This window comes from Rattus rattus, chromosome 12, assembly GCF_011064425.1.
Source record: "Rattus rattus isolate New Zealand chromosome 12, Rrattus_CSIRO_v1, whole genome shotgun sequence".
In the NCBI taxonomy this organism is placed as follows: domain Eukaryota; kingdom Metazoa; phylum Chordata; class Mammalia; order Rodentia; family Muridae; genus Rattus; species Rattus rattus.
Genome location: NC_046165.1, coordinates 55,836,973 through 55,861,741, shown reverse-complemented (window position 1 = coordinate 55,861,741; position 24,769 = coordinate 55,836,973). Strand labels below are relative to the sequence as shown.

General features: G+C 37.5%; 1 protein-coding gene across 1 annotated transcript in view; it reads right to left on the bottom strand.

Moving 5' to 3' along the window:
- The window catches only part of Adam7 (ADAM metallopeptidase domain 7), a 50,221-nt gene extending 25,731 nt beyond the window's left edge, over window positions 1-24,490 (bottom strand). The window contains exons 1-10 of the mRNA XM_032918097.1: window positions 24,394-24,490; window positions 23,340-23,443; window positions 14,132-14,208; window positions 12,808-12,886; window positions 10,836-10,912; window positions 9,677-9,866; window positions 7,932-7,985; window positions 5,866-5,937; window positions 4,229-4,398; window positions 1,513-1,597 (exon numbers count right to left, since the gene is read on the bottom strand). Coding sequence (XP_032773988.1) covers window positions 1,513-1,597; window positions 4,229-4,398; window positions 5,866-5,937; window positions 7,932-7,985; window positions 9,677-9,866; window positions 10,836-10,912; window positions 12,808-12,886; window positions 14,132-14,208; window positions 23,340-23,443; window positions 24,394-24,445 — 960 coding nt within the window. The 5' untranslated portion in view covers window positions 24,446-24,490. The remainder of the gene's footprint in view (window positions 1-1,512; window positions 1,598-4,228; window positions 4,399-5,865; window positions 5,938-7,931; window positions 7,986-9,676; window positions 9,867-10,835; window positions 10,913-12,807; window positions 12,887-14,131; window positions 14,209-23,339; window positions 23,444-24,393) is intronic.
- Between the last annotated feature and the right edge of the window lie 279 nt (window positions 24,491-24,769).

Below are 24,769 nucleotides of genomic sequence, written 5' to 3'. Positions count from 1 at the left end.
AGATTTCTAACTTTATAATTCTGTGTACAGCACACTCTGGTTTGTTGTATTGGTAGCTTTGCTTTCCAAATAGTTAGAATCTAATAACTAATGTTATAACCCCAACTGCGGCGTCCCTCCAAAACTTATATTTTGAAGTCCTCAAGGACTACTATACTTAGGCCAGGGGGACAGGGTTTCCAGCAGTGGTATCAGTATCCTATTCAAATAGACTAGGAGAAACCTCTCTACAACAGGAGACAGTGAGAAGCTGTCAACATGAAGTCAGGAAGTGGAGTGCTATCAAATACAAATGAATCAGGTTCTTGGACTTCTCAGCTTTCAGTTTTATGAGAAATACATTTGTGTGGTTTACAACCTGCTCAGTTTCTGGTATTTTGTTGCAGAAGCCCATATGGACTTAATGCAAGCATCCCACACAATTTTATAAAGGGTGCTGCTGTCTTTTCTGTGCTAGATATTCCAGGGACCTCAACAGAGAAGTTTTCTATATTCAATCTACCATGTCATATTGAGCTATATAATCTTGTGGAGGGAGTTTGTGTTATGAGAAAACTCTGAAAGTCAGAATCATAAAACTCACGGCAGAATTATTGCTGCCTTGCCTCATAGATCTACTTCTTGCTTTAGCAAATCCAAAGGGGAATACGCCACACAGTCATGATAATGCTAATAGAATTTTATTTTAGTTTGTTCATATAAAGCTTCAAGTGCTTCTATGTCTGGCTAAAGTATGATCATTGAAATCGTAATAGCTTCGATTGGGGTAACTAGCCTTTGTATGCAGGTCTTATGCCATTCACATAGTAAGGCAAACTGACAGTCACAAAAGTGATTGTGAAGTAATCAATTGGTGACATTATATGAACAAGCACTAGCTTTTAAGCTTTTAAGTCTTAATGAGACTAAGCTGGGGGCAGAGCAACCAGGAAAGGATAGCAAGCAGATAAATACAGACCTTCATACTTTCAACCAGGTCTCGAACAGAGTTGGATGAATAGTATTTACTGGGAGCTTTGGGACTTGGAGAAAGGTCATCCAATCAATATGAGACAATGATTCATAGGCTCTCTACTTTTTTAAAGGCTGTCCTGATATGGCACATTAAGTGGCCTTTGTACTTATTTATTTAGTTCAAAAGCAATTATGATGATTAAATAATCCAAAAATACCATGGGACTTACTTGTCCTTATAAATGGCTATATTTAACACACGAATGAGTTTTATACACTGTTATATTTAATACATGGATAAATTTTACAACTATGGAATACACTGTGGTGGTCTCATATCTGTCCTGAGGTTTGAACTGCAGTTTTTCCTTACTGTTATCCACAGTTTTTCACAACTCATTGTTTTTTTCAACTACTATAGGACATATAGGTCTCTTCAAGACATACCTTGGAAATATAGGTCAAATACAGATTATATACAGTTTTCAATGTGATTCAGATAAATACAAAAACTCAAACACTGCGATTAAATGGTACAATGTTAAGCAACCAACCCACCTTAACAACACTGCATGAGCGAAAGGTCTGGCATATCCCTCCTGGGTAAGCAATTCCTTGCATAGATGTGTAGAGCCACTTCCCACTGAAACAAGATACAAGAATACTTATTCTTAATTTAACTGAACAATTAATTAACCCCAAATTCAAACTGCACTGAAGTACCACAGTGGTAATCCCTGTGCTATTGGAACAATCCTCTGAGCTCCACACTTAACGGACATGTGGATGACCCAAGTTGATATTGGGCTCAATTTAAACATAGAGGTACAGAGAAATACAATTGTGGTTTTGGGGTGAAATTGGAAAACACAGGATGTAATTTTTTTCTAAGGGAAACAAAATGAGTGAAGAATATCATTTTTTTTCTGGATTCTTGTATACCTTGTGCTCTACTCTGGATAAAACAATTCAAATGACAAAAACAAACATTGACTACAATGAAGTAATCAGTTAAACTTTAAAGTATTTGGGAGGGAAATGCAGGAGTGGAAATATAGTGAGGAAATATAGCACTAAGAATCAGGTGGTTGATGAAACTGAAAGTTATTTATCAATCATAGAAAGTTAAAGGAACAATGATAGCTCTAATCTGACACTTAAATGAAACCTTGTGTAAAGAAAAGTCTGTTCCCACAATCCCTAAAGGAACAAATATCTACACTGTAGGCAATCTAACTTTCACTTGACTTGGGTGCAGCTCTTAGACTTGGGCCTTTGAAAACAGAGCTATAATGAACTAGAAGACAACACTTAGAATATTAGAAAATTCAAATACAAGAAAGAAGACAATCTAAAGGGATCCTTTCAGTCTTTTGTTTTTAATTAAGAAGATGCACTTTGTTTCTATATTAATGTTCTATGTGTCAGTGTTTGCTGGTAATTCTTAGAGGAGCTTAGCAGTCTGGGCTTGCCGAGCATTGGAACTCTTGGAAGAGCGTAAGATATGTGAGGAACTGGAGAAGGACAGATGAGAGGCTGATTTTCTTCCAAAGTCATCTGAGTTTAAACATTACACAACAATGTCATATGCATTGTCTTTCTGCTTCTAAATCTATGGGACTATAGATGGAAGATACCTCATAACTCAATGCATAAGAAATCCCAGACATGATGCGTGGGTGGGCACTGAGCAGCTATTCACTTTAAGTCCCTGTTTGCAAACAACTTATTGATCTGAAGTTACCCATTGAATAAGAAAAATTTTATTAAAGTAAAATATTGTTCATTATACCTATTTAGATAGTGATACATATCCTAAAATTTACATATGAATTTGTGAAATAGACCAGTGGATATAGGTGCTAGCCACCAAGCCTGACAATGCGAGTTCAATTCCAGGACCCACTTGCTAAAAGGAGGAAACTTAACTCTTGCAAGTTGTCCTTTGATATTCACAAATGCTCTGTGATGCACACACACACATACACACACACAATCACAAATAACAAATACATAGTGGTCTCCATCTTGTCCACAGTGAAGTTTATGGTGATATTTACTATGCTTTACCCTCCAAAATTTTTGGTCCTGACAGTGTATGAGTGTCTAAGTCCAAGACAGGCACAGTTACACTTCTGAAGAGAAATGCTACGGATCTCTCAGATGAAAACTGATAGACTGGCTCACTCTTACTAATCCACTAAGTAACTAGACTGGGCTCGTCACAGGCTTTAGAAATTGCTTACTTCTGAGCTCAGCCTGAATGTTGTACTCTAGGTAATCCTGGAATGAGGATCTGCAGACTGGATTTACAGAACTCTGGAGACATATAGGCATTATAGGCAGAGAAGTAGGTAGAACAGGCACGTCTCTAACACAGTGATGTTACCAGCATCCAAAGAGATGCTTGAAAGCTGCTTTTGTTCTCAAGTAGAAGGTGCTATGAATTTCATTCCTATATCTATCATTTTTCTCTGGGCTAAGTATAATGCTAGGCATTTTTGAGCAGAGGAATTGATAATTAAATGGCTCCTCTCAAACTTTTATGCAGGAATATTGAGGCTATTGAAGGCTAAGCTTATCAGAGCAGATTATCTAGAAAGCTTGGTTTTGGTGATATATTCGAGAGGGCTTGGCCATGGATGATGATGATAAGAAATGTCAATGGATCCTCAACCTTGCTTTGGCATATTTTCAACTCTGCATATATATATATATATATATATATTCAATCTTATAAAATATTAAATATTCTACCTTGGAATTTTTCTATACCCATAATTAATATTTTGTTTTCATATAATATCCAAAGTAAATAATTTTAAATGCTTTTGTGTTTTATATTTTTCTACTTTCTTTTTCCTTTTACTTTTGTGTGTGAATGTGTCTGATTTGCTTACACATGTATGTACACATGTATGTGCCCATGTGTGGACATCACAGGCCAGAAGAGGATGTCGGGTGTCCAGCTCTATCATGCCATGCCTCAGTCCTTTAAAACAGAATCTTCCACTGAGCCTGGAGCTAGGGATGATGGATAACATGGTGATGGAAGACATGGTGATCTTCCTGTCTCTGCCTGACTCATCCTGCTGGGATCACAGACCCATGCATGGCCACACCTAACTTTCACATTATAGGTACTTTGGATTCAAATCTAAGCCTTCATATTTTCACTGGAAGCATTCTTACCTACCAAAAACCATTTCCTGGGTCCTATTTTGTCATTCAATAGTCTGTCCAATATGTAAAGGAAAGTGGAATAATTACATACCTCAGTAAAATCACATGATCAAAGTCCTTCCTCTTTTTGAGAACTGTTTCTTGCCAAGTCGAAAAATGCAATAAGGTACTTTCTAGATTGGACACTATTTCTATCTCATCTCCAGCCGACCATATTTCTATGCCAGTCAAAGTCACACGAATGTTCAAGGCTTTATAAATCTGTTCAAAGAGGAAATAATTTTCCCAGAATCAAATTGTTAGAAGTTTCTTTAATTATTACCTGTATTCCCTTGTATTAAAAAACAATTTTAACTTGTTATGTACTTTTTATATAGCACAGCCCTTGTTTTATAAATTGACGTATTGAACTACAACGCAGAGTATCATTAGATTGTAGAGTACTGTTTGACTTTCCATGAATTTCGATAAAGAAACTAGTATGGTAAAACGATGTTTGAAAATACCTTAATTTCATCATAGAGATAGGAATGATAAGCGTGAAAGAAAATACTAGAAAAAATTATAGTCTTTCATGAGCACATTAGAAAGCTATGAATAATTAGGGGGAAACCTTGCTGACTCAACAGTAATTACCCAAATTGAATACAAAGCATTGAAAATATGAAACAAGGACAGGATTTTATGCTGTAGGGAGGAGCTAAAATAATATGCATTTTAGATATGACCTAGCATTTCAATTTCTTCATTACTTATATAAAATACATGAACATTTATTTTTGTACCTATGAGTGTGCACAGATGTTTAAAGTAGTTAGCAAAAATGCAAATAGAAAAATGTCCTTCAACTATTGAATGAGCCACCATAAATCTAGGTGGGCTATTCCTTCAGTGTCTTTCTCTGCATCTCTTTTACCCAAGTAATAGACCCAGGATGTGTTAGAATGATTTGTCAAAGGAAGATATATGCAACTCACAATTTGTTTTAGTAACATTGCTCATTCTTTAATGTTTAGATAATCTAATAATAGATTATAATGAAGTTGTCCTGATTCGAATGACAAAGTACAGGCAATAAATCACAGCATGACTTCTTTTAATTACAGACTAGCATAGAGCACTGAGTTTAAAGTAGTGTGGCCAAATAGTTACATGCTTGGTTCTCAAATTGTCTATCTGTTGTTTCAAAATTTTTGTGCTAACAGAATTTTAAAATTTTTATTACTTATTGTTATTGTGGTATGTGCATGTGCGTGTGCGTGTGTGTGTGTGTGTGTGTGTGTGTGTGTGTGTGTGTGTGTGTATGTTGTATTGTGGGAGCAGATGCATATGGCAACTATAATTGTGAAAGTCTGAGGACAACTTAATGGCATCTCTCCTGTCTTGCCACACTCATGGAGATTCCAGGAATTGAGTTCAGACACCACCCTTGCATGGTGTGCACCAAACACCTTTCTCTATCCACTGAGGCATCTCACTGGTCCTCATCAATGACCAAGTTTTGAAATTTATTTAGATATTAAGTGTACTTTACTTAGTAAAGCAAAAGTTCAGTGCTATGGTTTATTGGTATGATTATTTTGAAGAGACCTTTACTTACTAGTTTACATGTTAGATCTGTGGTTTGTGTTAGGTCAATATCAAAACACCACAGTCCTTTCAGAGACCTTCCCTAAAGAGTCTGTTATAATTACACTTTCAGATTGATTTAAATATATCATAACTTACCATGTTGACAAAATTGACCATCCCCCAAATTCGTTTTCTTAACTTGTTTTGGGGTTTACTGTTCCTGCGGTACTAGAAACATAAATATGACATTTGTTCCTTAATAGTGTTGAGGAAAAAGCCAGCAAAATACTTCACTTACTCTAAAATACTATAAAACAAAAACAAAACAAACAAACCAAAAATGCAGGCAAAACCAAACCAAAACAAAAGAGATCTCTACAGCAATGGGAAAGAATTCTATTTCCACTGTGCTAAAGACTGATCAAATTAGGAAGACCTGATAGTTTTTGAAATAAAATAACTAGACATAGTGGTCTCTGAAGATGTGCTTTAACTTAGCACTCTCTAAGGTTTTCCTTTCAATTTTCGATATCTCCCTTTCCATTCTTATTAAGTCTATTTTTTTAAAGCAACTGCTTAGCTGGTGTCCTTTAGAGTACATTTTTATTTCCAGGCCACTGTTAAAGATGCAGCCATAGCATTGCAAGCATCATCAAGTTTTCTTCCCCTGACCCCTGAGTGCCTGAGAGTAACAAATCAGAAGACACAAAGTCAAAACAGATCCCGCTGAGCCATATACTACAGAAGGACAGGAATCTGTTTATCCCATCTCTCCAGGACAAAGCTCAGAAGGCTCTAACTTTGATTCTGCTCTTTTAACTGTATTTCTTTTCCTAGTCATTAATGAAATGTATTGAACAATAGAGAAAAACTCTCTGTAGGAACACACATAGTCAATTTTTTCATGCTAAAAGCAAGTCAGGTAGTCCTTTCCTAAATCCTGCCGGAAGTCTCTGAAATTTTTCTCTACAGTCAACAAGCGTCTTCCTTATAACTGTACAAATGACTTGTTCTTCATCTTTTGGGCATCTTGTCCATATTTTACTGAGCAGTTTCTCTTTTAATATATTGTGGTTTTTTCATGTTGCTTTCTATTACTATTTATGGCTGTTTCCTTTTCTCCAACACTACCCTTAAATTCTAGAGGGAAAACATGAATCTTATTAGAGGCTGCCTAAAGTTACCCTGGAGAGAAAGAGTCAGGGCTGTCTGGGAGACCACACAGTTAAGGTTTGCCACTGAAGGAAAGTAGGGGGGGATGGATGTGGGTATGAGCCTTATACCTTTACTCCCAACACTTTGTTCAGTGTTTGGTGTTACCCAGAACTCATACATGTGTGTTCTTCTTCCTCTTTGAAGTTGTTGGGTCTGTGGTCATACCTATATTGTAAGCATAATTTCTCTCAATCATTTAACCATCACTGCCAGATATATTTTTGGCCAAATCTGAGCATAATAATATTTTCATTGATGTTTTAAATGTGTTATTCTTGATATAAACAAAATCTTCTACTGTTTACAGCATGTGGCATACAAATTGCACAGGACCAACCTAGCTCTTTTTTTTTTTCAAATGATTTGAAATATATATTCTCATACCTTTCTTCACTGTTCTGAAACTTCCTTCTATTTATATCTGGTTGAAGATCTCTTCATTTCTGGAAAACTCCTAAGGATTGCTTCTCAAATATTATCAAATGCCTTGGATTGCCTGCATGCAGTCACCACTGTTTTTTAACCCAGGTTTTAAATGTTCATTACCTCTTTCATAGTTTGAACTCTTTACTTCTCAGTACTCTGAGTGATTTCCCTGCTTCAGGGTTACTTTCATGGCTAGAGACACCACTGGGAAGTATTACCCCTTACTTTGTTAGAATAGTGGCAACATTAATTCTGTCTTCCTATATGCTTCAAAGAAAGGTAACACAACCTCTAAATTTTCCTTCTCATTCTGATGAAAACTTGCTTCTTAAGTTTTAGCATTTAGAAGCTTTCAATTATCATCTATATTCAAGCTTTTATAAATTATTCAAAGAAGGGAGGTTTTATTTTTGATTAATTTGATAGATTATGAAGAGACTCAAGAGTTTTTTATATACCTCTGTTTTGAGGAGTTGAAAGCAGAAGTGTAAATTCAGAATGGAATTTCTTTCTTTTTAAATGAGAACAATAACCGTAGTTTTAAAGAGAATAAAAAGCACAATGTACATCTGAGAACTTACCACAAATTCATCAGCAACAACAAACAATTCAATGAACTTTTCTTTGTGATAGTCCTGAAAATATACAGACAATTTAGTGAAACTCATAACCAATTTAATAGAAAAAAACAATATTTTCATGATAAGAAATGTATTCGAAGATAAAGTGTAGATTGTTGTCTTTATGCAGGTGAAGGCAAACACAAGATAAGGCAAGGCCTGTGATGGGGCAGTGAAAAAGTAAGGCAGGGACAGAGTTTTGAAGGAAGGAGAGAAGAGAAGGAGGGAGAAGAACCAAGATGGAGGAGGAGAAGGACCACCCAGATCTGTGTGGCCTTAAGGGGCCACAGGTACTAATGAATATTTCATAAGGGATGGAATTTTATAGGACAATTTGTCTTATCTAGGTGGGCAGTTTATATCATTATCAATTGATTGTGAGTTTATTGTGTGGACATTTTGGGGAATGAGAATTTAAAATATAAATCTGATTGCTAAATTACAAGCTTATTGAGTTTTGATTTTAATGGGTTACTGGGAGTTGTGACTATAACCACTGGGGGCAGATGCTCAGAAGGTGAGCAGAGTCCACAGCATTTTGAGAGTTGCAAGAGGGCAGCTGCTGCCTGGCTCAGGGAGTAGCCATAGGCAGTATGGGATGAAGATTGGGAGCTTAGCAGTTGAGATGCTTTGCTGATTGAGATGAAATACCCAGCAGATGCCATGTGGTCCACCGGAGCCAGCACTAGCGTGGGATGGTGTATTTTTGTAATATTTACCTCTACAGTGAAGTAAATGAATGTATCTGATACAATGATGAACTATTGTTATTAAAACACCTGAATCTACACATTAACATTTTAATGAACCTTGAGTACTATTCCACATTTGACTGTCTTGTCTTTTTATTTAGACTTAAAGTTCAAAATAAGAGTTATAAATTATTACAAATTAAGCATTTTTATATTTGAAGTTTCCTTTTTCAATTAAAGACAAAACAGCTTGCAACTAGGCTTGTTTGCAACTAGCTTATATATTTGAATAATAATATTAATATCTATACATACACTCATATATTTGCATACAAACATGTATAACTGTGAAATAACTGCCCAGAATACCCACATTTCCTTTACTTTTCCTAGTAGCCCCTACCCTTTCTAAGGACATTTATAAGCCTTTCCTTCATAGGAAAAACAAATATCAGGAAAATTGGAAATTTTCAGCTCTATGGGACAAGCGCTTTTTTTTTTCAGCAGTCTCCAAGGCCTCTTTTCATAGATTTAACTATGTAATTATTTATTCATCGGGTTACTCAGCCAAGAAAGCATATACTGTTGTAGATACCCCTTATGTAGACTATGAACATGAGGAGCGAAACAAGCCTGCAGCCTTCCAGCTACCATCAAGGGGAGAGTCAAGAAGATAGCCTCTGATTCTATGGAAGCCTGAAATCACTGAAAATCTCATAACCTTGGTTGTCCTTTACCATATGACTGGGGCTGCTGGGGCTGATGTAAGAGGTAAGCTTGCTATGTCATCAACAATATCCCACCAAAATGGTAAGGAAGACAAAGAAAGCCCACATCAAAGATAGGATTCGGGATATGGCAAATTTTCCTGTTCATTTCACTATTGCTTACAGACTTAACACTCTTATTCTGTAGGGATGGTGGAAGGCTTTTTTCTTTATTGAGACTTTGGATCATCATAATGGAAATCAGAAATGTTTTCTTCCTGAGGTAAAGAGGAATTAGAATACTCACTTCTACTTTATGCTCTTCTATATTCTTAGCATCTATCACAGTAGACTTCTTGGTAAAATTCAGCCCTTCACAGGAGTAATTGGTTGCATAAGGTGCCTTGACATTGTATTTGAACACCAAATGATCTCCCTCATCTGAGTATTTTACTGGTTCAATGAGGTACCGCTGGTCATTTACCCTGAAGAAGCCTCTGTGGAAAGAGCAACATAACATTATTATGATTTGTAGCTATACCACTCTATTTTATTAACATTAACTTTTTCAAGAAAGGGAAACTACTAGAATTAAGACATCCTCAGCATGTAGCTGGGTGATTTGGGCAATAAACATGTAACACAGCATTGTGGCCTTTCAGTGAGTCAGTAATTCTAGGAGCCAATTTAACCTTTGTCTTCAGAAGCATAATTTTTGCTTGGAGCATAGGCAGAAAACCCGATTTTACCTATAGTAACATCAAAGTTTCTGCACAAATTTACTCCATCCACCAGGCACTAACTGTAGAGTAAGTATCTAACACTACAAATTCTGTTGTATAGTTTTGTCATAAAAGAGGTTCTCACTCATGCAAATCCTGGGAGCTACTCAAGGAAAGTCAAGACGAATGAACACAGAACTTTTTTCTTTCTTCTGCCTTCCATCTCTCCTCACATCTTCCACTTTATCTTTACGTCTAAGACTTACAGAAAAATTATGAGCTTTATTTCTGACGTTATATTTTTCTAGACCAGAATGGATCTGCCATTGTAGACAGAAAAGTGACCAAAACAGTAGCATCAGAGGAACCCTAGAGCTCAGAGTCAGGAGACTGGCACTGCTGAATCAATTGAATATTCACAAGATTGGCGTGCTTAAGCAATTGTGTAATTTCAGCATCCTGGCCTCTACTACGAGAAAACATGGTAGACAGTGTCCAAGAATCTTCCATCTTTTAACCCTTACATCCTGTGCTGAAGACCCACTTTGTGGAAAGTTATCTGTTAGGTTCCTTGTTGGTGAACATGAGCATAAACACAGGCTATAGTACACAGTCACTACTGAGAGTATATAGCGCCCCCTTTTCCATTAACTTTTATATTTATGAAGCTTGGTGAATAGAAACCACTCAAGTGGTTGTCGTTAAAATCTATAGGAAATGAATTAGAAAGCTACTTTACCTTACCTCAGACCATTACAAGTGCTGATGCTTGCAGCAGAATCAAATTCATGTATAATGGAGCCTTGGTAAAAACAGTGATCCTAAGACAGAAGAGTCAATTAAATCAGGTATAAATATTGAGACTGTATGAATATTGACAATTGACTAATTTTGTCAAGAATAAATCAGCATTTGCTAGGTGACATTTGCCCTGAATTTATTTGTGGCATTCATTTAAGACATGTGAATCTACTTTACAGACTTTTTATCCTAACTGAATGACTACTTTGTGTATAAATGCTTATATAAATTCTTTCTTCATGAACTTGTCTATTGGGACATGGAATCCTTTCAGATGTGACCCTTCTCTTATAACTTTGACTTTGATCCCTTCCATCTGCCTTCTGATCCTTGAAGAAATATTGTTATCCCCTCACTGCCTGTTAAACCAAGGCAAGTTTGGATGTTTCTAGAATTAGACCTTGCTCTCAAACCACCTCCCATTTTCTCTGTCTCTACTGTTTCTCTGTGTTAATCCAGCTGACATCTATCTCTGCTATCTATTACAATGGCACACTGCTCATTGTAATTCCATCAGGCAAACATTCTTCTCATTTCTTCTGTCTGCTAATGAGCCCAGAGGCAACACTTGTATGGCCTTCTAAGATCTCACACTTGTTCTTTTCCTCTATCTTTAGACTACATAGTGATTTACATCGTAGAGACACTTAAGTCATTTTAAATGGAGGAAATAGAGTTTTAAAGAATACTGTTGTTCAGAAGGAGTGCTTTTATTCAATGGCTGTAGAAACAAGTTCTACAAAGGTGAAGGAAAAGATATTCTATATCTCCAGAATACCAGTAATGCAGAGCTTCCTCTGCAGAATGAAGAATAATATCCTTAATGTAAGGGTATCAGAATGGTGTACAGAGCTCATACATTATGTAAGAGCCAGTTCATTGTAGATCTTGAAAGTTGTTTCATATATTTAGAATTTATCCCTTTCACTTAAGTACAACTCCATCAAGATATAGTGTGTTTGTTTGGGCTCCTGTTTCATGCTCCCTTCACTTACCACTGTAGTGAAGAAAGAGGAGCCAACTTAGCAAAAAAAAAATATGATGCAATCTTTGATCTGCTCATTAGGAAATGATCAGCTCTCATTAGGGCTCAAAAGGTACTGTTTTCCATCCTACCACATTTAGTTTGACTAGTCAACTGAGAGCTAGTTCTTTTAGAAAAGTTTTGAAATAGGTTGTTTCATTTTGAATTTGCTATGATCTTTATTTCTGCTGCTTTAGATATTTAGTCAATACAAAAATTTCCCAACAGAATTTTACATGTCAATCACACAGTCTCAAGAGAAGGAAGAGATGACTGTGTAAAGGTTTGAAAACAACATATTATAAAATCGTTCTCAGGAAGACACACCTAGGTGCTTTGTAGCATCTTTCCTCCTCACTCTCAACCCCCAGCGCAACATCCTTTTAATCTCCTTCTTTTAATTCACTATGTGCCTAGTGATTGAGCCACCACTTGGTTGCCAACCCATTGACACAACTTTCTGTTCTGTTCACATTAAAATCTGGGCATGCATGAGAACCTACATGCTACATGGCTACATGCACATGACATTCTTTCCTCCCAGCATGTCTTTATCTCTTTGCCAACTTTCTCCCCTCTTTTCCTCTGCTCCAGCTGCACAAACTCTTTTGTTCCCTCTGAAGAGCTCATTAGTAAGGTTTCATCACCTTGCCTTATCTCTTGCTGGACCTGCTTGCTGCTTTCCTTGCAACAACGACAAACAAGCTATTGAGGGGTAAATGGTTGGGCCCCTCCTTCCCATGACTTCTGTTTTTTCATTGCCTTTACCTATATTTGAAGTGATATATCTTGTACTTATTGAAATAACTTGTAAATCTGGCAATAAGGTTTAAATTCATACCAGGAAATACAAGTTTCAGAAAAAAGACAAAGTAAGATTTTGTAAGATACCAAGATCTGTGGATGCCTGGTGACCATTTCTCTCTTTATGTTGTAGTATGTCTCACTGTAATTTAGAGCGAGGAATTCCCTGAAAGAGAGAGGAGAGCCAATGAGATGACCCACTTTAAACCTCTTCCCCCACACAAAACCAGTTATATTATTGAGGAGCCTTGAAGATGTCCTAAATATCAGTAGTCCCATCATTCTTTAAAAAAAGAAAAACAATGCCAACCATTCTGACTATAAACTCTCCCCAAACTGAATCTCATACTATTACACATACTGTAGAACAGTCAGCAAACATTATGGCAATTTTAGCAGGTGGTATTTAAAAAAAAACTTTCTGTAAAACAATTTATAAAGTACATTTAGAGTTTTGACCTAGACATGTAAGGATAGTTTATAGTTTATATCCAATAAGTGTAAATCAAACTATACGTTTTTCCAAGAATATCTGCTCCAGATATGCCCTATTATTTACAAATGTGACTCCTTCAATCCCTTCAATCCATCTTTAAATTTTTGCCACATTGATCCACTTGTGTTAAGTCAAAGAAGTCCCAAAACATTTCTCAATGGACTTTCTTAATCTGATAAAGTAATTCCAGAACACATCATAGGATATTAAATAAGTGGAGTCATAATAAGAAACCTATTGGCTTGCCAAGCAGATATTTCCAAATTAATTTCTATATTTAATAAAATCCCAACTAAAATGTCAGTAGGTGTTATCTTCAATTGACAAATTGACTTAAATGTACACAGAACTCCATCATGACCTAAGGCTTGTTTTTGTTGCATTATTTTGCTTTAATGCACACACTATATATGTATATAGTGAAAAGTGAGAAACAATACTGTAGAAAGACAAGTAGAAATTTTTCTGTTAATATTAGCCTCCCTTTTACAGAGGATGAGTGCTGACTCAGAGAAGTATCAGTGTACGAGTATTCTACTTAGAGGGACTAGATGGCTCTCAAATGTTCCCAAGAATCAGAATAGGAAAAGTAAATTAGTAACTGGAGAACAGAATCAACACTCTTCTTGCTTCTGATATGGGATAGGTTTATATTTGAAGAGAAAAAATTCATTAAGACTTGAGGAATTCACATTACTGGCAGTCTATATACAATCATGAGTATCATATGCACCTAACCCTATAAGATATGCAGCCTCAATTGTACTCAATTGTTGGGCATGGTGGTAGACACCTGTGATACTATAACTAGGGAGGCAGAAGCAGGAGGAGAAGTTCAAGACCATCCTCATTTGAGGATAGTTTGAGCTATGGGAGACCCTGTTAAAACAAAGTAAAACAAACAAAGCACATTACCTTGCTTTCAGAAGGTGAAGGGTTAAAGTTTTTCTGCCCAATTTTATTTCATACAACAATTCTTCTTCATATTCCTCCTGAAAAACAAGACCCTCTCTGTGAATTCTAAATCTACTTAGAGGAAGAGAATGTCTTGGGAAAGGGGCATTATTCCCATATAGTTCCCCACATTAAGTTCAGGGTGGAAACCTTGAAAAAGGTGAACTTTAAGGGACAGCATTATAAGAATGATTTACCAGTTATATCTCAGTTAAAAAGACATTTCTACTAGTGAAACAATAAGGATAATGTATATTTGTCTCTCAGTCAGGAATGTGCAAGTCACTTAATGTTCAGTTAAACATTTTTCAGACCCTCAGATCTTCCCTAATGTGTTTATTCTCCATATTCTTCCCCTCTCCTTTCTCAATCATTACTACTTCCAATCAAAAATAGTCTTATCTAGAAGGTGTTTTATGTGTGACAGACACAATACGAAAAGATCTTAGTTTACTTAATCTACATTGATTATCTGAAATTTAGTTGGGGATACTCATTGTAGCTAAAGCTGCCTTGTGTACAGCATGGGCAAAATAAGTAAGGTTTTGATACACACTAGCAAGATACTAAGAAGAAAGGAACAAAGATTTAGAAATTCCACCAGCACAATGGTGGCTCCAGTTGGATAAACCAACAGTAGTGTTTATCAGTTGTGGATGCTGTCAGTAATGAATGATGAAATTCTAACTTTTTCTCTTTTTTTGATGACTATTGGCATAGCTATTTTCCTCAGGTTTAGTTATTAGTGATTTGATGAGCTTCTGATTCATCATGTTCCTTTGTTTGTTGAGAATTCTTTATAATGCTGGTTCATAGTTTTTCATATGTGTTGCCCATTTTTAAGTGAATTCTTCATCTGTTTGAAAAAATTGTTACTTCAGAAATATTAATAATAAAATCAATAAGAGTAGATTTTAAAACCATTTGAGAAGAGAGTATTGAGTTACCATCCAAATGTCCTATTATTGATATGTCAACAAAAACCACTAAAGACAGTGCCACTGTGTCATAGTAAGACACTTCTGGTTGCCACCCTCATGGAGAGATGAAGTGCAGCACCCCCGGGAGTAACTTCAGGCCCGGGACCAGAGGTAAGGCCAACTTTTCTGCTCCAAATGACCTGCATGGTGGACTCAGGACACACAGAGGCAAAATTCCTCTGGGACTAGACACTTCCAGTTTTTAGCTGGTGCCCAAACCTTGCTGATCCCTGCCCACAGCTCCCTGCTCCCAAACCCCATGCGAGAGAGAGCTCACCAACCAGACAGGTGGGCACTCCTGAGACTGCAGGGCTGGAGAGATTTCCAATACTGCCCACACTTGCCCACATCCCTGGCCCAAAAGGAAACTGTATAGGACCTCTGGGAACAGGAAGATAGGGGCACTCAAGAGGCAGGTTCCCTGTGGTCCAGACACCAACCAGATCTGAAGGGACCCAGTCAACAGCTCCCTGCACAAATATCCCATGGGAGGGAGAGCTAAACCTTCAGAGGGGCAGACACGCCTGGGAAGCCAGAAGAAACTACACTCTGCCCACATTTCTGACTCTGGAGGAAAACACCTAATGCCATCAGGGACCCCTGTGCACAGTGAGCTGAAACGCAGCCCCCAAGGAGTGACTTCAGGCCTGAGAGATAAGACCAAGTTTTCTGCTCCAAGTGACCTGCCTGGTGGACTCAGGACACACACCCACAGAAACAGCTGAAAACCAGTAGACAGGAAAGACTACACACCTGAAAGCAGAACACTCTGTTCTGTTAAAAGAAATCAGGAAAACAGGTCTACAGGACTCCTGAAACATAGGCCTATAAGATGGTCTAGCCACTGTCAGAAATAGAAGAACAAGATAACAACATAGACAAACTGATGGTAAGAGGCAAGCACAGGAATCCAGGTAAAAGAAACTAAGACTACATGGCATCATCGGAGCCCAGTTCTCCTACCAAAGCAAACAATGAATATCCAAACACCAGAAAAGCAAGATCTTGATTTTAAATCACATTTGATCATGATGATGGAGGACTTCAAGAAAGACATAAAGAACTCCCTTAGAGAAACATGGGAAAACATAAATAAACAAGTAGAAGCCTATATAGAGGTATCACAAAAATCCCTGAAAGAATTACAGGAAAAGACAATCAAACAGGTAAAGGAATTAAAAATGGAAACATACACAATAAAGAAAGCACAAAGGAAGACAACACTGGATATAGAAAACCAAAGGAAGAGACAAGGAGCCATAGATACAAGCATCACCAACAGAATATAAAGATAGAAGAGAGAGAATCTCAGGAGCAGAAGACTCCATAGAATTTATCGACACAACTGTTAAAGATAATGTACAGAAAAAGTTACTAGTCCAAAATATACAGGAAATCGAGGACACAATGAGACGATCAAACATAAGGATAATAGGTATAGAAGAGAGTGAAGACTCTCAGGTCAAAGGTCCAGTAAATATCTTCTACAAAATCATAGAAGAAAACTTCCCTAACCTAAAGAAAGAGATGCCCATAAACATACAAGAAGCCTACAGAACTCCAAATAGATTGGAGCAGAAAAGAAACTCCTCCTGTCACATAATAGTCGAAATACCAAATGCACAAAACAAACAAAGAATATTAAAAGCAGTAAGGGGAAAGGTCAAGCAACATATAAAGGCAGACCTATCAGAATTACACCAGACTTCTCACCAGAGACTAAGAAAGCCAGAAGATTGTGGACAGATGTCGTACAGACCCTAAGAGAAAATAAATGCCAGCCCAGGTTACTGTATCCAGCTAAACTCTGAATGGAGAAACCAAGATATTCCATGACAAAACCAAATTTACACAATATCTTTCTACAAATCCAGCCCTACAAAGGATAATAAATGGTAAAGCCCAAAAGAAGGAGGCAAGCTACACCCTAGAAAAAGCAAGAAACTAATCGTCTTGCAAAAAAACAAAGAGAAGAAAAGCACACAAACATAATCTCACATGTAAATATGAATATAACAGGAAGCAACAATCACTATTCCTTAATATCTCTCAACATCAATGGAATCAATTCCCCAATAAAAAGACACAGATTAACAAACTGGATACGCAATGAGGACCCTGCATTCTGCTGCCTACAGGAAACACACCTAAGAGAAAAAGACAGACACTACCTCAGAGTGAAAGGCTGAAAAACAATTTTCCAAGCAAATGGAGTAGCCATTCTAATATCGAATATAGTTGATTTTCAACCAAAAGTCATCAAAAAAGATAAGGAAGGACACTTCATATTCATCAAAGTTAAATCCACCAAGATGAACTCTCAATCCTAAATATCTATGCTCCAAATACAAGAGCACCTACATACATAAAAGAAACCTTACTAAAGTTCAAAACACACATTGCACCTCACACAATAATAGTGGGAGAATTCAACACTCCACTCTCATCAATGGACAGATCATGGAAACAGAAATTAAACAGAGACATAGACAGACTAAGAGAAGTCGTGAACCAAATGGACTTAATACATATTTATAGAACATTCTATGCTAAAAGAAAAGGATATACCTTCTTCTCACCACCTCATGGTACTTTCTCCAAAATTGACCATACAATTGGTCATAAAACAGGCCTCAACAGATACCGAAAGATAGAAATAATCCCATGCGTCCTATCAGACCACCACAGGCTAAAGTTGGTCTACAATAACAATAATGGAAGAACGCCCACATATACGTGGAAGTTGAATAATGCTCTACTCCATGATAACCTGGTCAAGGAAGAAATAAAGAAAGAAATTAAAGACTTCTTAGAATTTAATGAAAATGAAGGTAAAACATACCCAAACTTATGGGACACAATGGAAGCTATGCTAAGAGGAAAACTCATAGCTCTGAGAGCCTGCAGAAAGAAACAGGAGAGAGCACTTGTCAGCAGCTTGACAGCACACCTAAGAGCTCTAGAACAAAAAGAAGCAAATACACCCAGGAGGAGTAGAAGCCAAGAAATAATCAAACTCAAAGCTGAAATCAACCAAGTAGAAACAAAAAGAACCATAGAAAGAATCAACAGAACCAAAATTTGGTTCTTTGAGAAAATCAACAAGATAGATAAACCCTTAGCCAGACTAACGAGAGGACACAGAGAGTGTGTCCAAATTAACAAAATCAGAAATGAAAAGGGAGACATGACTACAGATTCAGAGGAAATTCAAAAAATCATCAGATCTTACTATAAAAGCCTATATTGAACAAAACTTGAAAATCTGCAGGAAATGGACAATTTCCTAGACAGATACCAGGCACCGAAGTTAAATCAGGAATAGATAAACCATTTAAACTACTCCATAACTCCTAAATAAATAGAAGCAGTCATTAAAGGTCTCCCAACCAAAAAGAGCCCAGGTCCAGATGAGTTCAGTGCAGAATTCTATCAGACCTTCATAGAAGACCTCATGCCAATACTATCCAAACTAATCCACAAAATTGAAACAGATGGAGCACTACCGAATTCCTTCTATGAAGCTACAATTACTCTTTTACCTAAACCACACAAAGACCCAACAAAGAAAGAGAACTTCAGACCAATTTCCCTTATGAATATCAACGCAAAAATACTCAATAAAATTCTTGCAAACCGAATCCAAGAGCCCTTCAAAACAATCAATCACCATGATCAAGTAGGCTTCATCCCAGGCATGCAGGGTTGGTTTCAGATATAGAAAACCATCAATGTAATCCATTATGTAAACAAACTGAAAGAACAAAAGCACATGATCATTTCATTAGATGCTGAGAAAGCATTTGACAAAATTCAACACCCCTTCATCATAAAAGTCCTGGAAAGAATAGGAATTCAAGGCCCATACTTAAACATAGTAAAAGCCATATACAGCAAACCAGTAGCTAACATTAAACTAAAAGGAGAGAAACTTGAAGCAATCCCACTAAAATCAGGGACCAGACAAGGCTGCCCACTCTCTCCCTACTTATTCAATATAGTTCTTAAAGTTCTAGCCAGAGCAATCAGACAACAAAAGGAAATCAAAGGGATACAGATTGGAAAAAGAAAAGTCAAAATATCACTATTTGCAGATGAAATGATAGTATATTTAAGTGATCCCAAAAGTTCCACCAGAGAACTACTAAACCTGATAAACACCTTTAGCAAAGTGGCTGGGTATAAAATTAACTCAAATAAATCAGTAGCCTTCCTCTACACAAAAGAAAAACAAACCGAGAAAGAAATTAGGGAAATGACACCCTTCATAATAGGCCCAAATAATATAAAATACCTTGGTGTGACTTTAACCAAGTGAGTAAAAGATCTGTATGATAAGAACTTCAATCCCCTGAAGAAAGAAATTGAGGAAGACCTCAGAAGATAGAAAGATCTCCCATGCTCATGGCTTGACAGGATTAACATAGTAAAAATGGCCATTTTACCAAAAGCGATCTACAGATTCAATGCAATCCCGATCAAAATATCAATCCAATCCTTCAAAGAGTTAGACAGAACAAATTGCAAATTCATCTGGAATAACAAAAAACCCAGCATAGCTAAAACTATCCTCAAAAATGAAAGTACTTCTGGGGGAATCACTATCCCTGAACTCAAGCAGTATTACAGAGCAATAGTGATAAAAACTGTATGGTATTGGTACAGAGACAGACAGATAGACCAGTGGAATAGAATTGAAGACCCAGAAATGACCCCACACACCTATATGGTCACTTGATTTTTGACAAAGGAGCCAAAACCATCTAATGGTAAAAAGAGCATTTTCAGCAAATGGTGCTGGTTCAAGTGGAGGTCAGCATGTAGAAGAATGCAGATCGATCCATGCTTATCACCCTGTACAAAGCTTAAGTCCAAGTGGATCAAAGACCTCCACATCAAACCAGATACACTCAAACTAATAGAAGAAAAAGTGGGGAAGCATCTTGAACACATGGGCACTGGAGATAATTTCCTGAACAAAACACCAATGACCTATGCTCTAAGATCAAGAATCGACAAATGGGATCTCATAAGACTGCAAAGCTTCTGTAAGGCAAAGGACACTGTTGTTAGGAGAAAACAGCAACCAATAGATTGGGAAAAGATATTTACCAATCCTCCAACTGATAGAGGGGTTATATCCAAAATATACAAAGAACTCAAGAAGGTAGAGCACAGGGAGACAAATAACCCTACTAAAAATGGGGTTCAGAGCTAAACAAAGAATTCAGAGTTGAGGAATGCCAAATGGCTGAGAAACACCTAAAGAAATGTTCAACATCTTTAGTCATAAGGGAAATGCAAATCAAAACAACCCTGAGATTCCACCTCACACCACTGAGAGCGGCTGAGATAAAAAACTCAGGTGACTGCAGATGCTGGCGAGGATGTGGAGAAAGAGGAAAACTCCTTCATTGTTGGTGGGATTGCAGACTGATACAACCATTCTGGAAATCAGTCTGGAGGTTCCTCAGAAAATTGGACATTGAACTACCTGAGGACCCAGCTATACATCTCTTGTGCATATACCCAAAAGAGGCTCTATAATATAACAAAGACACATGCTCCACTATTTTCATAGCAGCCTTATTTATAACAGTCAGGAGCTGGAAAGAACTCAGATGCCCTTCAACAGAGGAATGGATATAGAAAATGTGGTACATCTACACAATGGAATACTACTCAGCTATCAAAAATAATGACTATATGAAATTCATAGGGAAATTGTGTGGAACTGGAAAATATCATCCTGAGTGAGGTAACCCAATCACAAGAAAACACAGATAATATGCATTCATTGTTAAGTGGATATTAGCCCAAATGCTCCAATTACCCTAGATGCATAGAACACATGAAACTCAAGAAGAATGACCAAAATGAGAATGCTTCACTCCTCTTTAAAAGGGAAACAAGAATACCCTTGGCAGGGAATAGGGAGGCAAAGTTTAGAACAGAGGCAGAAGGAATACCCATTTAGAGCCTGCCCCATATGTGGCCCATACATATACAGCCACTAAACTAGATAAGATGGATGAAGCAGGGGTTGGAGATTTAGCTCAGTGGTAGAGTGCTTGCCTAGCAATCGCAAGGCCCTGGGTTCGGTCCCCAGCTCTGAAAAAAAAAAAAGATGGATGAAGCAAAGAAGTACAGGCTGACAGGAACCGGATATAGATCTCTCCTGAGACACATCCAGAATATGGCAAATACTTAGGCGAATGCCAGCAGCAAATCACTGAACTGAGAACAGGACCCTAATTGAAGGAATCAGAGACTGAAAGAGCTTGAAGGGGCTTGAGACCCCATATGAACAACAATGCCAACTAATCAGAGTTTCCAAGGACTAAGCCATTACCCAAGGACTATTCGTGGATTGACCCTGGACTCCAACTTTATAGGTAGCAATGAATAGCCTAGTAAGAGCACCAGTGGACGTGGAAGCCTTTGGTCCTGCCAAGACTGAACCCCCAGTGAAAGTGATTGTTGGGGGGAGGGCGGTAATGGCGGGGGAGGATGGGGAGGGGAAGTCCATATAGAAGGGGAGGGGAAGGGGGTAGGGGGATGTTGGCCTGGAAACCAGGATAGGGAATAACAATCGAAATGTAAATAAGATATAGTCAAGTTAATAAAGATGAGAAAAAAAGAGTCCATATTGTCACCCATCCTTTTCATGGATCAGACTGACCTTAGTCAACAGTTAGACATCTTACTTATTTACAATTTTCTCTGTATAAAGTGACTTTTTCACCTTATGCTTCACTCTTTGGAACAAAATTATAATGAGAAACCCATGGTTAAGAAATGGGGACCTACACTATATCTCCTAAAGATAAGAGGATGCACAGAAAAAGCATCAGTTCTCTGTGGAACACTGGTATAGTTTCCCACATGTGTTTATTCATTCCTTTATTTATTTGCATCTGCAAAGCCTCATGGATCCTACTGGTTCACTTATATTGCACCGAAAACTTGTCATTTATCTTAATATTCATATGGTGCTTTATTTTCTCTTGGGGGTTTTGTAAGTTGAGTCCTAACCTCTTTTGATATGTACCCACCCATACGGATATGGATTTAGGTCTTTTTGTTGCAGTTGTGGCATTTTTCAGTTCTAGGCTCATCCCTTGTATTCTCCCTGGCCCAAGCTAATCTCACTCAGTTATAATAGACTTTCTGATATTAAAGTTGGCTAGCATAAGACAAATGTTTTCATCCATGGACTGTAGGAAGCTGATTTCTCCATTGGTCATATATCAACCTTTTAATTAGATGAAAACTTGAGAAGATAAAAGAAAGACTTGGAAATCAAATATTTGAGAAGAACCTTATTAGAGAAAAAGAGCCCAGGGTGGACACCAGAAGGAAGAGAGTAGAGAGCTGTTTCTGTTTTATCATGGCATGAGACAATTAGAGAAGCTGAAATCTTGCTTTATAATTACTGAGAAACCTATAAGTGATGGTATAGAAAGCAGGCAGCCACCATGAGAAGAGTAAGAAACTCCATGACTCTAAAAGTATTTGTATATTGTTGTCAGGGCAGAAGACTAAGTATTTTTGGTGAAGCCAAGTTAAAACGTAGGTGGTAAAATGTGAATACCTAAATATACCTCTCTAAGGATACCTATCTAAGATCTTCTTAATCCTGAAAGCTGAATAAAGTATAGTGGTTCACTTATGCCTATTGTCTATTACCTACTGTAAATATTCTTTTGAAAATAACATAGTAGGTATTTTTAAATGGTAATGCTTGAATGGAAACCTTTGTAAGGCCAAGCATTTTTTGTCTCCATGGAAGTTGTCTTATTGGGCATTACATGTAAAGCAAGTAATCCTGTGCACTGAAAATTGACAAAAGCCAAATAAAGGCTCAAGGTTGTGCTCTAGGGTCACCAGCTCAGAAAATGGGGTGGGGGAGGACATTACATGAGTCTGCAAGGACTTAGAAGAACTCCTCACCCAAACTGGAAGATAGGAAATAGCTCCCCCAAAGCTTGAGCAGTCCTTTTTGTGCTTTGCTAGCCGATTGAGGGTCAGTTATCCCTTAGCATACACTGTGAACCAAATGGGAGGGGGGTTTCCTACAAAAATGAAGCCCATATTTGCTTCATGTTTACTCCTTCTTGGAGCCAGGGGCAGCTTTCTATACAGCCATGAAAGCCACCGAGTCATATATACTAAGTCAAAGTGTATACCGGTGTATCAGAGTCATGGATGCGTTCAAGATCCCGTTTCTGTAGCAGGGATAGCTTTTTAGGATGAACCAGTTCTTGACCCTCTACTCCAACAATCCCTCTTCCTAGAAGAAAACATAAAATGAACATGCATGTGTTATTACAAGCCACCTTCCAGAGAGGGACAAATGGGTTTACATTCCTCTAGTCCATATGCTTGCAATGACCAACCATGCACTCATATCACACTTAGCTGGTAGTGTGAGGATTATTTACAGATCAGTGAGACAGAAGGAAGGAGGCAGACAAAGACACAGTGTCCTTAGGCTATTTCCACCTTGCTCTGAATTACCACCTTTGTTATTTCTGTTCTCCACTGCTACCTCCAGATGCTCCCTTCTGCCAAATCTTGTACAGAAGTGACCTATTTCAACATTAAATAGTTCTTTTTTCTCTCAGTAAATTTGCCTTTGTAGTTTTAACTCCCATAGGTAAAGCTCAAAGCTTCCAGTGTTTAGATAAGCTTGGGGGGCCCATGTCAATACAAAATATTTTCTTTTTATCATGTCCTGTCACACTGACAGTTAGCTATAAGTTTATTCTGGAGCATCTATAACAATACAGATAAAATAATGTGGATTTGGGGGATGGACTCAGATTTGTATCAAGGATTCACTGGTTTATGGACCGTGTGAGCATTCATATCATACCTGTCCTCTCTGATCTGCAAAGGGTACTTTCATATTCTTTATCACTAAAATGTATAATAGTAAAGGACTTTAAACCTTCTGACATACAAAGTAGCTAATGGCTAGCACAGTGTCTACAGGTGTTTATATAAATGCCCATCTCTTCCCCTTTCTCATTATTGTTAGAGTTTAAGGGGTCTATAGGTTTTCATAGACTCATCAAACCTCATGGTCAGTTACAACCCAATCTAAGCCTGACATTGATATACTCAGAGAAATCACCAATGCAAGTTAGAGTTTTTGTAACCTAAAGTTTAAATATTGGAGCTAAAGAGATAATGCCTCAAGTGTAGTAAATAAACATTGCAGAAAATAATATCACATACCTTGCATCTGAGAAATAAGGACACTCATCAAAAATATACCTGTGGGTAACATTCTGAAGGGTTATCTGAGAAAAGCTTCACCCTACTCTTGTTCTTGCTTCCACCGCAAGGATGCCCAGCTTTACTAAGACAAGCAGTTTTGATCTAACACAGGAAACAATCCCAGATGCAGTTTCACAACCTGTGCACTGCTTGAGGCTAAAACACAGGGGTGGACATCATGTACTAGTTAAAGACAACAGTGGAGATAGTGGGGGTGGAAATGAACTTGGCACAGACTGTAGTCTGTGCCTAATGTGATTATAGATGGATTAAAACTTCTGAGGTGAAAAAAGTCAAGTATGTTTTAGGAAAAAAGATCACCGAAGTCTGCTAC